General features: G+C 48.6%; 8 protein-coding genes across 8 annotated transcripts; 5 read left to right on the plus strand and 3 right to left on the minus strand.

The window, feature by feature from the left end:
* Positions 1–4: 4 nt before the first annotated feature.
* On the plus strand, positions 5–757 carry P174DRAFT_440789 (uncharacterized protein). Its single transcript, XM_024827133.1, has 2 exons — positions 5–596; positions 658–757. Exon 1 carries the CDS (start codon positions 317–319, stop codon positions 566–568), a length of 252 nt encoding a protein of 83 aa, XP_024684799.1. The 5' UTR covers positions 5–316; the 3' UTR covers positions 569–596; positions 658–757.
* Positions 758–3,437: 2,680 nt separating this feature from the next.
* Positions 3,438–4,279, plus strand: P174DRAFT_440790 (uncharacterized protein). Its single transcript, XM_024827134.1, has 3 exons — positions 3,438–3,544; positions 3,599–3,968; positions 4,127–4,279. The coding sequence occupies exons 1-2, from the start codon at positions 3,502–3,504 to the stop codon at positions 3,949–3,951; spliced, it is 396 nt and encodes a 131-aa protein (XP_024684800.1). The 5' UTR covers positions 3,438–3,501; the 3' UTR covers positions 3,952–3,968; positions 4,127–4,279.
* Positions 4,280–4,870: 591 nt separating this feature from the next.
* P174DRAFT_450488 (putative secreted peptide) lies at positions 4,871–5,338 on the minus strand (the record flags this gene model as incomplete). Its single annotated transcript, XM_024828938.1, has 2 exons — positions 4,871–5,223; positions 5,277–5,338. 2 exons carry the CDS (start codon positions 5,336–5,338, stop codon positions 4,932–4,934), a joined length of 354 nt encoding a protein of 117 aa, XP_024684801.1. The 3' UTR covers positions 4,871–4,931.
* Positions 5,339–6,308: 970 nt separating this feature from the next.
* Positions 6,309–8,077, minus strand: P174DRAFT_511804 (uncharacterized protein). Its single transcript, XM_024831821.1, has 7 exons — positions 8,043–8,077; positions 7,708–7,984; positions 7,523–7,669; positions 7,361–7,471; positions 7,071–7,339; positions 6,857–7,042; positions 6,309–6,807 (listed from the first exon to the last, which is right to left on the minus strand). Exons 2-7 carry the CDS (start codon positions 7,859–7,861, stop codon positions 6,595–6,597), a joined length of 1,080 nt encoding a protein of 359 aa, XP_024684802.1. The 5' UTR covers positions 7,862–7,984; positions 8,043–8,077; the 3' UTR covers positions 6,309–6,594.
* Positions 8,078–9,172: 1,095 nt separating this feature from the next.
* Positions 9,173–9,655, plus strand: P174DRAFT_430478 (uncharacterized protein; the record flags this gene model as incomplete). Its single annotated transcript, XM_024825631.1, has 1 exon — positions 9,173–9,655. One exon carries the CDS (start codon positions 9,173–9,175, stop codon positions 9,653–9,655), a length of 483 nt encoding a protein of 160 aa, XP_024684803.1.
* A 532-nt stretch (positions 9,656–10,187) lies between these two features.
* Positions 10,188–11,020, plus strand: P174DRAFT_420070 (uncharacterized protein; the record flags this gene model as incomplete). The annotated part of the gene is made up of 2 exons (XM_024824839.1): positions 10,188–10,524; positions 10,581–11,020. The coding sequence occupies 2 exons, from the start codon at positions 10,188–10,190 to the stop codon at positions 11,018–11,020; spliced, it is 777 nt and encodes a 258-aa protein (XP_024684804.1).
* A 176-nt stretch (positions 11,021–11,196) lies between these two features.
* Positions 11,197–12,211, minus strand: P174DRAFT_459654 (uncharacterized protein; the record flags this gene model as incomplete). The annotated part of the gene is made up of 3 exons (XM_024829783.1): positions 11,197–11,378; positions 11,426–11,866; positions 11,920–12,211. 3 exons carry the CDS (start codon positions 12,209–12,211, stop codon positions 11,197–11,199), a joined length of 915 nt encoding a protein of 304 aa, XP_024684805.1.
* A 455-nt stretch (positions 12,212–12,666) lies between these two features.
* On the plus strand, positions 12,667–14,207 carry P174DRAFT_503386 (uncharacterized protein; the record flags this gene model as incomplete). The annotated part of the gene is made up of 6 exons (XM_024831162.1): positions 12,667–12,691; positions 12,749–12,835; positions 12,895–12,970; positions 13,051–13,434; positions 13,502–13,918; positions 13,969–14,207. Exons 3-6 carry the CDS (start codon positions 12,898–12,900, stop codon positions 14,202–14,204), a joined length of 1,110 nt encoding a protein of 369 aa, XP_024684806.1. The 5' UTR covers positions 12,667–12,691; positions 12,749–12,835; positions 12,895–12,897.
* Between the last annotated feature and the right edge of the window lie 1,171 nt (positions 14,208–15,378).

A 15,378-nucleotide genomic window follows, 5' to 3' on the forward strand; every position in this document is an offset into this window, starting at 1 on the left:
TGTGTGGCAGTTGATTATCAATCATTATTTCGCCAGCCTTTCCAACTCGGAGCCTAGTTCAGTCCAGTCTCTACAAGCTACAAAGAGGCCAAAAGATGTCAGTTGACGCAGACGAGGAGACTCCTCTGTCTGGCACAAGTCTCCCAAACCCAAGCCAAACCCCCTCCGTCGCTCTCAACGCGATATCGATTCCAGTGAGCCTCACGCCGTCGATCCGTCTAGCCTGACTACCTCCGAGAGGAGACTTTCTAACTTCTTGTTCTCCCAAGAATGGACTGATACACAGTGTTCTTGTTTCGTCGCTCATATCGAGACGATGAAAGAAGCTATCTCACGCCATTTCTACTCGCAAGGTTGGAACACCGATCAAGTGCAGTGTCTCCACGAGCGTTGTGAGATGGAATTTCCAGGGCATTTCCCAGCTCCTAAAGGTGATGCCGAGCAACAAGATCTGCAGATGCAGCTGAGACTAGTGGAAGAAATGAATCGTCGAAGGGCGATTGGCGAGCGCACGTACCCTTCAATAGGCACTATGGACAGGGGGATCGATGAGGAGAGAAGGGCTTGAGTGGAATCCGCTTAGAGCGTTGTGATCCGTATGTCCATCTATCTTTGCTCGGCCTGCACATATGTGGTTCTTTTGCTGACTTCGTCCAGCCAGAAATGCAGAGTACTTGAGGCGCGATATGCCACTTTATCAAAACCAAAGGCTTACCACAAAGCTGGATGCTTAACATCACCTTCCGCATCAAATCAGTTCTCATTGTCCTTCTAGACTTATCCAGACCAGTAACCTGTAACCTGTCAATCCTCCCATACCTCTAAGATCCAGTATGGTGTCATAGCGTGCTAATTCGTTGCGGGGAGTTCCCTCAGCGAGAGTTTCCATAAGGTGCGGCTTCAATATCTGCTAAAAGGATTGTCTCTGAGGTAGGTCTCCAAGTTCCCGTTAGGCTCATAGCGCAAATCGATATAGTCATCTCCGCAGCGGATGCACTTAGCAATCCGTTTGTGTCTTCCCAGATGGCCGTATATCTTTGCCTCGATCTCAATGGCCTGGACACTGTAGATGTAGAACCTGTCGGACGGCGACTTTTCGAACGATTTTATTGTTTAGCTTATGGACGATAGCAAACTGCCCGACACCAATGATGTTTTGTGGTGTTGGTTGCTCAACCCTGGCATCTTTTAGCCATCGACAGATCATTGTGCTCAGAACGGTTGATGTGGGAGTTGCCCCTGGCGACTCATTTTCCCAGGAAGAATCTAAGGGAAGGCCTCAGACAATATGTGTCACCTGCGGCAGAAGAATAGTTCCAACAGTGTCCACATCCACTGATGACCTATTGTCCTATTACAGACTCAAAGAAATGCAGCTTGGATGATGTGGTGCGGCTCTCCAGTAAAGACAAGGCCTGGTGGAAGACAAAACTGGCGCTACGATGATGTCAATATCCCACTCTTTTTCCGCTTGTTTCAACTCTCCGCGTGTCTCCGTCACTAGTTGATGTGTCTCCTGTGTTTCAAATTTTGCCTTGCAAGATATATTAGTTCATTTAGCTATGGGATGCACATTCCAAACACACAGTGTACAGAGTCTTACCTGACTTGAATTCCAAGCGACGGAAGGAGGGTCGTTTGGCTGGAAGGCAAACAACCTGGATACGCTTGTTCGCCTCTTTCGGTATGGGCGCTGTCACGTTTAGTGCCTCTCATCGGCATCTTCGTAACCTTTCAGCTCCAGTGGTTGCCTTGCGGTGTAATTTGGTCGAGTAGTGGACTTGAGAGATGACACACTTCATTCAGGGAAATGTGCCGCAATCTCTGCCCATAGCATACCCTCTCTTTCCTTTAGTCACACTAACAGTGTGTTTTTATCTGAGGTATATGGCCTTTGTTTCCCCAGAGTAGTAGCTGGAGGGGTTTGAGATAGCATCAGACTAGCATCAGGAACAAATGTGAGAGAATATGCTAGTTTCAGTCCACTAGGTTCAACAGTGAGGATGGCTCTCCTGCAGACCTCTTAGATAGTGAGGGAACAATTACATAGAACTAAGTCTAAGCCGCCCAGTGAATGACAAAGAGGCTTAGCTATAGGTTTTAATTTCTTCTTTGGGTGCTGTCAAGTTGCGCTAGGAATTGATACTTCAGGATCCTGGGGGTCGTTAGTGTTATAACTGGATTAGAGCTGCTTCTTACAAGACAACGCGGTGACCCTTTATGGTTGCCCTAGTAACTCTTCCTTGCACCCACAGAGGTAGAGTTGCATAACCGAACCGCTAAAATCGAATCCGACCCTCACCGAACTCGCAGCGGTTTGGTTCAGTTCCTAGATTGAGAAACCGCACCGGGTTAGGGGCGGGTCAGGGTCGGATCCAGGGGGTCAGCAGTTAAACCGCTAGAAACTGTTTTGCCTAGTAATCACTAATTTCTAAGATTCCTCTAAAAATATTAATATCGCTAGATAGCCTATTATCTGGTCTATTTAAATATGAAATAATAGTTCAAAATATGTAGTGGCTGGTGAGATATAAGGGAAATCATTTCTGTCATAGGTTGGTATGAAAGTAGTGGTGGTTAGTATATACTATATATGCAGCTGACCCTTAACAATCATAATATTTAAAAATGATTTCTTAACCACCACCTATTCAGCCCTATAGATATTGAATCCAAAAATTTAGACTCGAAATCGCAGCGGTTCGGTTCCAATAATGATCCCCCTTGGAATCATTAGCCTAGAACATGCTTATATACCAACAACCCCCCTAGGCCGTCTGCCCCCATGACACTAACAGGTTTGAATCCAGAGGGATTGTCTGCTTGGAGAAGGATATTTACTATTTCCTACACATGAGATGGCCTAGGTGGCATATCACATAGATCCCTAGATAGTATCCATTCCACTAATAATTCTTCCTGTGTAGGAGATACCTGGTAGTCATTAGTGTATTTTTTAATTTAATATTAGTGTCTATTCGGTTAGCCATAGAGGGAAAATTTAGGAATAATGACCATCTCTGCAGCATAGTAAATACTTAAGATTCCATTCTTTTCCATAGCAGATATTACTAATTAAAGCCTTACCTCTTGCTCCACTAATTTTTGAGAGATATGACGTGGTTTTGATGGCATGGTTGATTTGGACAGCTTCAGGATTCAAACGTGTTGAAATTTGATGAGGGGGTCCCGCTCGCCGGGGAAATACATTAACTGGGATGACAAATCCATCTCGTATTGAGCTTTGAACCTCGCACATTCGTTCATGCGTTGGCTTGGCGTCGGAGATCACGGCCTCTCATGCTCCGTCCAAATGTCATCTTGATCAAGATCGAGCGTGCCGCAACAAGGAATATAAATTGAATGATCGACCTGAGCTTACTCCCTATTTCTCCATCTCCAATGCTCCGAAATACCTTCATCCGCAGCGTACAGCTCTCTCGCAACATGTCTTCATCCACTCAGCCCATGCCAGTAGTCGCCTGCGGCAGAATAACCGCGATGGGGAAATCAGTCTCCCAGCACCTGCTGCCTGAATATGAAGGTTCTTGCTATACATTCCCTAAATGAATAAAAGCATGGTGCTAATGCTGCTCAGTCATCCACTTCATCCAGTCATATGAGGCCGCAGAGGCTGAGCTCCCGCATCTGCTTGCAGGTCGCGATCCTCAGTCTCGGAGCCCCAATGATGTCGGAACCCACGATTACAGCCGGCCTCCTCGTGTGGTGTTCTTCGGTCGCGGCTATGAGCCTCAGCAGGTTGAAGAACTTAAGAAGAAGTTCACGGGTGTTGCTAAAGAACCTGTTGCTTGGGTGAGGGGCAACCCAGCGGATGTGCCTACCGGGGGCCCTGGGCCTGACTATGCTCAGAAAGTCACGGCGGATTTGAAGAAGGTGCTTAATAAATGGAGAGATGCAGGAGCCAAAGATGAGGAGATCTTGGTGTACTAGTTGCTTTGTCAGGGAGATAACATAGTGCCTTACTGTCCCCCATCAACGCAGACACAGAACAGTCACTTCTCAAGAGCTTCGCCATGCAAGTGTCGCGGGAATCATACTTGTGGTTTGTCGGAGCTTCGACTCGGCTAGGCGACCCCTGAGACTTGGACTTGTGGTAGCCGGCTTGCTTCTTCTGGTGGAGGCATATAATGAGGATAGGACATTGAGCGTCGAATTGTCTACCCCAGAATCCATACATTAAAGCTGATGCTTCTCCCGCGGCATGGAAATTACCATCGTTGTTCGCTTCCCCTTCGCTAGTTCAAGTGAACAATTCCACCACCCCCGGAGTAATTGTATGATTGCTGAATTGTATCTGTAGATATCAGGTGGAGGATGTAAATTAATACAAGTGTGCAGAATAGTTACAGCAACATCTAGACTGTAAGCAAGTAACATTCAGATTTCGGCATAGACTGGCTTTTCCTGAGCGATTGCCTTGATCTTACTTGAGGCCGGGGTACAGCAAAAACAGTCCCTCCACCAGCGCATAGAGGCACGGTCCCAATATAAACATCAGCGACTCGTCATCTTTTACACGTCTAGGGGGACTTGAGCAGCACGCTAAGAGAAACATCAATCTAGCCACACGAATTACAGCAGCTATTGCTCCTCGTGACTGCCGGCCAATATCCATCTGCAGAACCAATCTCGGTTATTGTGGTTTATATTAACATCTAGAACCGGATTGCAAGGCCTTGGATACCAGTAGTATACCGCAAGAAGATTGAAGTACAGGGAATGACATCAACAGAGAAGAGGAAATCCTCCGAGTAACAAAAGACACACAGCGTTCGTTCCATTCAAAGAAGTTTCCAGAGTTCAATGTCATCCGAGGACTCTGCCCACACCGATATACCGAAGCACTGGAGGCATGGTCTCGAATGAGGGCATTGATATTGACAACCTGCGGGTTGAACCCGTTTGTAGGTCTAGATGCTTGTTCCGTTCTTGTAGGTGCCGTAGTGCTTGGCCTTCTTGCACCATCCGAGATGCTTGCCGTTGTTGCCCACGTGCTCAATATCGCAGCCTGGCTGAAAGGTGGGAGTAGCCGAAGGACTGGCAGTGGATGAGGCTATATGACTGGAGGAAGCCGCATAAGAGGAGGAAGCCGCTGGGGTAGAAGAAGGGGTGGGAGTAGAGGTAGCTGGGGCGGCCAAGGCGGAGCCGAAGAAGGCGAGAGCAATAATGCTGAACTTCATTTTGATGACCAGGTGGATATGTCTGGTACTCAAGAGAAAGAATGTGTTGGCAGGGATGATAATGAGCAGGTTTACACTTGGGGAGTGGTGCTGTAGGGACCTTTATATCCGCCTAGGATAGTTGGAGCTGCCGTCATTCTATCCACTTGCACTCAAACCAGAAAGACCAAAGACCTCAGGCTTTGATATTGACCCAAGTGCGCCACAAGTTGATTGCCATTTAGGCCTATCAGAGATTGAGCCTGAAGGGGAGGAGTGGGACAGGACAAGGCCTGGCCGATCCAATTCTCAACGATCAGATTGTACCTTTTTTTTGAGTCTGCTCCTTTGTGATTAGTGGAGCAGGCCAGCAGCATATGGAAAGTAGGTGGATTTGAATAACGATCTGCAACAAAGGTGAAAATCCAGACCCTACCAGGGCTGGTCCCACTGAGATCAAAACTTGCCTCCATGCACTCGTACCAGTTCCACAAAGAACGATTGATGATCCTTCCTCATTCCACACTCCACCACTAGGGCACTAAGCAACAGCAAGGTCCGTACCAAATTACCAACCGGATGCTTGCCTGTTTGTAGAGGCAGCCACTCCCGTACCTAATTGCCGATCCCAAAAATTGGTCGTTGCTTATGGTGGGAATGTACCTGGCAATAACTCAAAATTCCCCGGTCGACCCAAATTAGAGTTATGTGCTGGATCCACCATCGGCAGTCGTCGTCATCTCCGCGTGGATCGTCTGCTACCAATCATTTCCCAGTCATGGAAACTTGGAGTTCAACGTGTTGGTGTACAGCTGTCTGAGTCAACCATGGATAGCTGATTTATCATTATGATATTCGGCGCAAAGTGACGATCGCTATCTCAAAAATGAGATCCCTCCATCAGAACATTCGAACAGTCCAGGGTCACTAGTGAGACATTATTGCTAAATTGCATTATGTCAACTTGCCCTTTTCAATTCCTCTAGTTTGTGGTATCAACCTGCACCTGGATGTGGCAACAGTCGCTGTTGGAGATCGACATGCAGGAGGGTATAGAATTGAAATGCAAAAGGTGGTGGAATATCAACCCACGGATGGCATCCACAACAAATAGATATTCAATCATCTGCGATCGCAACTAGCCAGACAAATGCGTGGTGGTCTTATCCTCCTTCACTCCGCTGTTCTCCATCTTGTCGGCTTCATCCGGTTCACCCGCGTTGGCTTCCTCTTCCTTTGCCTTTTCTCTCCGTCTCTTCAATTGCTGGCGAAAAGCCCCGGTATACTAATCCGGGTCTCTCGCCAAGATCCTGGTTTTCTTTTCTTCCAGCTTCCGAGCCACCAGTAGTTCCATCTCATACTTTCCTTCTCATCCAGCAGACCGAGTCTATATTTCCAATGTTCCTCAGGACTCTCAATGGGGCCCAAAAAGCCGTGGGTCAATCTTCTGCGAGTAGATTGCATCAAAAGCAAAGCTGTGCGACACTGCATACATGATCCAGAAATCACCGCACTCCCGGCTCCGTTGCATAGGGCCGGAGAGCCGCTGGTCTTCTTTCAGCCGACCCTGCTGGATCGCTATGTCTTCACAAGCCTCCATCGCCCTGAGAAATGTCTTCAAACGATACTCAAATGCTCCATGCTCGTGTCCAGTCCTCGATGCCCTTTGGCCAGACCTCAGGCTTCTCAATAAGCAGCCACCAAGGCGGCGCATAAGTAAATCCAGCAGGTGCTGGGTATGTGAACTCCCAATCCACCACTCCGACGATCTGCATATTCTCGTTAAGTAGTACATTAGCTGGTCGTAAATCATCACACCAGATTCCGAAAGGTCCGTTCTCGAGCGATGGATTGGTGAGCCGCTTGTCCCGGGGCGAGCTTACGGAACACCTGTCGCGCCACAAACTTTCTTCGACAGTCATCGGCGGACTCCACAGCATCATTCCTTTGGGGTACCAAATGCTCAATATTGAGATCCGCAAGGACTTCAAAATATGAAGAAGTTGTGTTATAAGTAGTATCTGTATCCGGAAGTTTTGATCGCGGCAAACCTCCCAGTCGTACAAGTTCTTTCATATTCATTGACAATTGCCGGCGTGTTACTTCCCAGGTGAAGTCATCCATCTGGCTGAGAGATCCTATCCGAGACACAGAGGGAGCTCAAAGTTAAAGCAGAATACCCGCGAGCTGACTATACAGCATCTCAATCTTGTCTTCGTTGATGTTTGGGTGCAGAAACCCCGTTCCTCTTTCGGACACTCTGGCGTGTTGAGAGCGTCGTACATCTTCGTCTCATGTTCGATATAATCCATCATGATAAATGGACCTAATTCCAGGGGGACTCTCTTTCTTTGTAACGGAGTGGAGAACAAATGGAATGGGTATCGACGTCTGGTCTGCAAGAAATCGCATCACAGCAACCTCATTCATGACTTTCTCCTCAGGGAACAAAACGGCACCGGGCTGCGAGAACCGCACAACGGTCGCATCTTTTCGGTAGTTCATCCGTAAAGTGATGTTATAAGACCCCTTTTTGAGTATGGCAACTCGGTCGCATTGCCTCTGTTGTGAGTAAGGATGAAGTCCGCGATCGGTCTCAAGATGTCCAGCTCGAGAAATTGAGCGAGCCAGTTGTCAGATATTTTCTCGGCCGGTTCCCAGGCCACATCGTCAAGGCCCATTCATGCTTGCATATTTGCATCATAGGATGGATGAATGATATGCAAGGAATATCAGTCTAGGTTATTTGTTATGGTAAGGCCTCCTTCATGCAGTCTTGAGAGAAGGAGTCCTTTTCTGGGGCGCTATCTTATTGTTAAAGAGAAATCACTTTGCGTGCTGTCTTTCCCTGGTCTTATTCACCTTATAAAAGAGGCCCTAGACATTTAGTAGACAACTGGTTTGTTGGACAGTAAGTGTTGAAGGGCAGCATGCAGGAACTGCACTCCAGTTCGAAGTCAGTATTGCCATGTATGCCTGCGAGATGCATTGCCTTCAGGCATTTCTGTTGTCAACAGTTAACGCGACGAGGCGAAGAACAAGGCCAGATTGTGTAGTTCACTGTATTAACCCTGATTAAGCGTGTGCGCATCGCAGTAATGACGATGAATCCGGCGCGAGAACGTGAAAAGGGGCTGGTAAGGCTTGGGTATACGCCATACGCCGCAGACTGGCAAGCCTCACTGGCAGGCGGCACGCCCCGATGCCTGACCATATCGAGTAATGTTGGTTTCATTGTGGACCCTGCGAGTGGCGCACTGGAAACGAGTCTCCATTCGCCAATCCAGACGATAGCTTGCATTAGGCCCGGAAAGGTCGGCAGATGCACCAAGTCCAAAAAGAAAGAGAGCTAAAAGGGCACACGGGTAGGATCGTCATTCCCCTTGTGACCGATATTGGTAATCTAGGACGTGAAAACTCATTTGCAGATACACGATGTTGATAGGACTAAGAGACATCGACGGTGCCTTGAGGTTCCTCCATGGATCGGACAGAGCCTACGGACATGTCCGACTCTTGATCCACATCTCCATTGCCAAACATGGCGCGTCCGCTAAAACAGACCCTGCAGTTGGTTCACGCTACCAACTGACAAGGGTCCAAGATCGCTGCACTGTTTCATTGGATAACCGCCGGGCACTCCGTGTAGTGTGTTGTAGACTTGTAGTAAGTCTTAATCCAAGTTAGGAAAGTAAGCACATGCTGAGGTGCTGGGCTCAGCCTGGGACTGGCTGATGCTATCGACGGTGAAACAAATTTATGACATCCTAGCTCAATCACGGAGTCGGAGAGATACATCCCGCGCATTCACTTCGCAAAAGTACTTCCTTCCATATCATATGGGACCTATCGTCGGGGAACATATGATCATTATTGCAATCTATTATCAATCGCAGTCCCCGATGTTCTGAGAATCTTGAATCATCTCGACGTCTGAAAGCTTTCCCAGCTGCACTTCGTTCTACTTCTGTCTGTACTGGCTCGGACACTCGATGGCTCCACGAAAGGCTATGGCAGACACACCCACACAACAAATCCTATCTGACAACGTGTCGAAGCGCAAGCGACCCGAAACCGACTATGAACGATGGCAGCGGGAGCAAGACCAGAGCTACCGACCCGGTGAACAACCACAATATGGACCGCCAAACGAATATCAAACGGATGACTTTGTGTTAGACGGAAGTGATGAGGTGCGCCATGGACAGCACCATGTAGAGGACCGGCCCATATCGCACGGTTATTTTATATCCTCAAAAGCCCCGGCAAAGCCCATCACAAGCGAGGATAGCATCATACCTACTGCCAGAAAGGCTTCACATCTTGGCAACGAGACATTTTTGGGCAGTCTACTTTTGTTCGCCGTCTTGTTGATGATCCTTTTTGGGGCAGCAAAGTCAATCAAACGAGGACGTCGCTATCGCACCCTTCCACGGTCGGACGGGCCAAGGCTTGAGGGGAAGCAGTCACTTTAGAGAATTAAGAGAACATTCTTTGTTCCAACTTTGTCGCTGTATGCAAATAATGCCAGGTGTTTGACTGTGGCGGATGACCCGCGGAATGGATATCTTGTGGCCCCCACGTCCACGGCCGAAACTCATCATTTCCACAGCTCGTTGGCGACGGTCGATTGGTGGGTAATCCCCTCCCCCTGTAAACCCTGCATTCTCTATCAGCAAGGCCACTTGGCATGCTCTACCCTGGCGCTTAGGATTTCGTTCAGAAAGACTGTGGAAGTTATTGGCGTTTTAGCCGCCGACAACCTCGATGATTATCACCCCGCGAAAACCAGTTGGGGCTGATTTGACCCGGATGCAGATAGTGAAACTGCATGATCTCTCTTCTCATGGTTGGGTAGATCTTGTAAGCGCTTCGTTCTCCGTGAAAAAGCGGCTAAGCTGGAGGCAGATGGATGCTTACCCTCTCATTTAAGTGCTTTATTCCATGCTTTTTCCTCGTTATTGCTCGTTTTCGGATTTGCTCAACAGAGTTACCTCTATCCTACCAATGACTGACGGATTCGCCGTTCGAAGGAATAACACCTGCCTGAATACCGAACTCGATTGCGGGCAGACATGGGGACAATGGCACAACTGCTGCCCTATGGCCACATATTGCGGGCCGGGCGATTACGGCAACGAATGCTGGAAGGCTCGATCAGGCCCCAAGGAAAAGCGTTGTGCAAATAGTACCGTGGATTTGTATTTTGCGGTGGACTTCTTCTACTGCGATCAGGACGCGAAGGGCTTCGAGGTCAACTCGAATGGATTCGTGGGTTGCGCACCGCTGGACGAGGTCTTGCCGCAGGGACAGACTGCTTTGTCAATTATAGTGTCTGGATCAGGTGAGTATCTCATGGAAGAATGTGATTACTGGTACTGACAGGCCACTGCCGCTTAGTCGCTTCTTCTTCGCCGACAATATCCTCTTCGACCGCACTGTCAACAGCGTCTACGAGCACAGCCACATCGCTTTCGGCATCATTGTCCACTTCGATACTGTCCACGACTATTCAATCGACCGCGTCTACTGCTTCGACAGCACCTTCGCCATCTCCGACAGCAGCTTCCACAAATACAGCAGCAATTGCTGGCGGTGTTGCCGGAGGGGTGGTTGCTTTAGCTATTCTTGCCTTTGTTATCTGGTTTATGCGGACCTATAGGGCTCGCTCAACACGCCTCAATAAACGCGCTGTCTCTCCGACGGAGATTCAGGCCTCCTATATCACTCAGCCCAAGGGTTTTGGTTGGCCACAGGAGCTGGCGGGTCAGTCATATCGACCAGAGCTGGACAGTCAACCATTGCAACCGCAGCCACAGGAGTTACCAGCACGCATCTAACACATCATTACAACGAATAGCATACTGCTGGACTGTTGGAGCTCCAGATTCGCATACCAGTAGGACTGTTTCCGATATGTACACATCCCCCAAATTCACACCACCTTCGCGGCGTTCACTCCCCGGCTTTGCTAAGGAGAAATAACACACGACAACATCTGGGATAGATTCCTTCGTTAAGGCTGTTGGTTGAAGTCATATGCATTGCCAAATGCACGGTTCAGATAACGCGACATGGCTTCTTCTTCAGGCACCCAGTCAACCGGCACCTCAAGACCATCCTCCTTCTCTATTATCGGCCGTACACTCTCAGCAAATTCCAGTCGCATTGGATTCCGGTACCAAGGTGCAAAGTGAACTGTTCATTAGCTTTTGACCATGCTCCGATGATACTAGGGAACCTACTCATCGCCAGCATCACGCGGACTTGATCAGTCTGATTACCGACGCCAGCATGCCAGAGTCGAAGATCCCGAAGTACTACCGCGCCCTTTGGGACGACAGGTTGACACGGTGGCCGGATCGCTCGTCGCTTTTCCAGCTCGTCAAGCTTGATGCGTCCACTTGCTCGGTCACCGTGCATTCCCTCTTGGACATGCAGGCCCGAGTCGATGTGCGTTCCGAGCCAGACCTCCGTCGATCCGTTCTCCGGGGTCATCTCGATCAAGGGGATGTTGACGACATAGGCAAAGGGGTGCGTTGGGTGATCAAAGTCTGCATCTGAATGGACCGGCTGCGATGTCGGGGGACAGTCCGCTGTCGGAGGCATGGCTGTATTTCCCGAGCAGAATGTCCATTTTGGACGAGGGCCCAGGGCAGTGTTTGTTATCTGCGTGGCAATTGGGTCTGGCAAGAGACTGTTAGCAGGGCCTGATCTCGTCGTGGGGCATGGCACTTACTTAGAAAAATGTCAGGATTGAAGTATTCTCTCACAGGAGGAGGATCCTGTTGTATGTTGCCCCGGTTATAGTTATATGGACTATTCTCCTTTCTGCTCTGCAGGGCATATGCATCCCGCACCATCTTCTCGTTCAGCCGATCGAGCGCGGCATGAGGCACCGCATTTTCGACCACAACAAGACCATCATGATGCAGACTGCGAATGGCAATCTCCAAATTCTGCGGGGTGAGCTGGCAGTTCTTGATCTCTGATGCGGAAGGGCGAATGCTGGTGGGATAGCTGGAAGCCATTCTTTGCTGTACCCGAAGGCGGAGGTTAGTTATCGTGCCGGCGCAGCGAGACCAATGACTTAATTGAAATGCAAGTCTTTGCATCGCCAGCTATAACCTTATGTGTGAGAGATAATGGTAATAATACTTCGACTTTGTCAAAGCTGCCATATTTATACCTCAGACCTCAATTAGTTGTCATTGAATCTCCTCGTCTTTCGCCTTTCGCATTTCGCATTAATGCGGAGTCCCATGTGGGGTAGTAAACCAGCCACTCATACAGAGTCCATTAGGAAGAAAAGGGTGTGGAATATGTAAGATAGAACCTAAATTTGAGGAAAATGAAAGGGAAAATCATACTTAGGTCCTTATATGGTACCACGCTAGTGGTGGACACTTCTGCGTCCCCGCATTTGAATTGCGAAGCGTTGTGTCTCGATAATGCGAGCTTGAAGCATTATTGAAACACAACCACCATGCCACGTCCATTTCGCACAGATCGTTCGTTCTCCCTCTAAGCTCTATTGCTGCGCAGAGTTACTAACATCGTCTTGTCAGGCTGGTTCGTGCTGACTTGATTCCAAGTTGTCACGCCGATAGCTGACTGTGCCTGTAGCCAACCGTGTCGCTTGCGAAAGATCAAGTGTAAGCCTCTTCTTCTCTTGATCTTGGTCGTCTCGGCTCACTTGTGGTTTTCGTCTCAGGTGATGGAAATCGTCCCAGTTGCCAACGTTGTCAACGAAGCTCACGACCCTGTTCATGGAGCGACGGCATTCGCCGGTCTTCCCGGCCAATAGCATCCTCAAACCAGCAAGGCCAGTCCTCAACGTCGCCAGACTATTGTACTCAAGCAAGTCTAGATGTCTTGATATCCCGAAGCGACGAATATGTCTCAACTAGCGACCCTACGGAAGCTTTACAGGACCCACGAGTAGCTCACATATTTCGAGCTTATATCAATAATCTAGCTGGTTGGTACGATCTGAATGATCGAAGACGTCATTTTACGGACATCGTTCCTGTCCTCGCAAGAAGGAATTCCTTGCTTCTCAGCGCGATACTAGCCTTCGCGGCTGCCAGCCAGAGCTCATCATCTGGATCAACTCCCCTCAAAGATCTAGCCGATGCATATCACCTCGAAAGTGTGAGAAGACTCTTGGCTCTCATGAAGCGCCCCGATGGGTTCCGAACGGGCGTGACCTTAGCTGCGATATGTCTTCTTCGATCATACGAAATTATCTCGCGTAAGTATGACCACTACCCCCGGGATGCATATCTACCAGCTGAAGCTCTAATCTTGATCGATTTTAGAAAATGTTACCTGCCAAAATCACCTTCAAGGGTCCTATTCCTTACTGGCGAGCCATCCAATCGACCTAGAGGCCGGATTGCTGAGTGCCGGTTTCTGGAATTACCTGAGAGAGGATATCACGGTCGCACTCATAGAAAAACGCAGCCTCATGATTCAGCTTCCGGAGGAGCCTCTGCCTACGAAGACTGAATGCGATGATGATCTCGCCAATCGCATCACTTATCTTCTAGGAAGAGTCATCAACGGTTGTCTTCTACGTGATGCTGTCCCTCTGGACTCCTGCGAGTGGGAGAGTTTGAGAGATCAGCTCGAGGACTGGAGGACATCGCTTCCTTCGGCATTTGGCCCCATCCTTACACCACATCTGCTCCCCAATAGCAGCTTTCCGAGTATGTGGACTACCTCAGGCTGGCACGGTACGGATCCCTCTTATATTTGAATCCGCTTGGTTTACTGACAGTAACAGCTGCCGGACTACAATACTATCATACAGCGATGGTAATCCTGTGGCTTGCGGAACCTTGTCCTTCATTGGTCAACACGCTGCAGCACATCGAAAGGATAAACAACCTGGAAAGCAAACTAGTACACCACGCCACCATTGTATGTGCCTTGGCGCTGTCGAGTAGGTCTGCGCCTGTTTGGGTTAATTCCTTTGGGCCTATAGCTTTCTGTAAGACTTCTGCATTTCTTTCTTGGTGATGGGGTATGCTTATAATCATAGGTGGGCCGTGGCTTAAAGATGCCAGGAAGCTAAGCGAGATTGTAGATGAGATGAGGATTTGGGGACAAAAGACGGGTTGGCCTGTAGAGAGTATAGCCAATTCTCTTTTGAATAATTCAAATTAAATGCAGACTCTAAAGCATTAAGACGCATTTCTTATGTCTTAACTAGTTGAATAAATCTCTAACTATAGTAGCAGTAGAGAAAGAATTTTGCTATTATAAAAAGAAACTATGAAAAGGAGTAGGCTCGCTAGGGACTTATAACCTAGGGCCTGCCCAAGACCTAGTATATATACGAATACAGTGTTATACCCCTAAACCATAGTCCATAAGCTCTTCTTATCAATAATCTGTAATAAACCCCCGAACCTTCACTGCTGCTTTTGCGGTGGGAATGATCACCGCCGGTGACGATCGTCGTCTTGAGCTTTGGATCGTCATGCTCGTGCGGTTGGCCAGAGGATCATCCGTGCTGCAGGTATATTGGGATGCGTGCTCGGCGCTCGCACACCAAAATTGACTGTAATTTGGGCTCGCCGTTGTTCCACTCCTCTATAATACCTGTGGTCAAGACAGCTGTTGTCTCAGAATATTCCGCACAACGTCGATCCACAAGACTGAATGCGAGCACACGACACAGGACTTGGTTAGTCCTGACCATTTGCCCGAGGTATATCTTTCGCAGAGGGCAAAGATATCGAGGAATAAAATCAAAAATAGCCGAAAAGCGTCCATGAGTCGCTATTGTTCTGAGACTACCGTAAATGTGGTGATTTTACGATCGGTATCCAACCTAGAAATATATGCCCGTCAGCTAACTTGCCCCTGTGAGTTGCAAATAATGGGAGGATTCACCCGCATATATGAATACACTCCTGCAAAAGAGACCTCAAATTGAACCGGGGCTGGTCCGTTCGAAGCCCATCTCCCTCATTCTATACCTTGGATTCTCCTAGTTAGGGGTCTGTCCTATCTGTCCGCCTGGTGAACTAAACCTCGCCTGGCCGCATGCTTTCTATTATGGCTTTCGAAGTGAACAATTGCCTGATGCATCGTTCTTTAGGAGTGTACGTAGGGTTCTAACTGCTTGAGGATCAAGCGCTCTCTGTAGGTCATCAGATGGTGCCGGATTGACAATCGTTAGCAACCG

Source organism: Aspergillus novofumigatus (assembly GCF_002847465.1).
Source record: "Aspergillus novofumigatus IBT 16806 chromosome Unknown P174scaffold_3, whole genome shotgun sequence".
NCBI classification, from domain to species: domain Eukaryota; kingdom Fungi; phylum Ascomycota; class Eurotiomycetes; order Eurotiales; family Aspergillaceae; genus Aspergillus; species Aspergillus novofumigatus.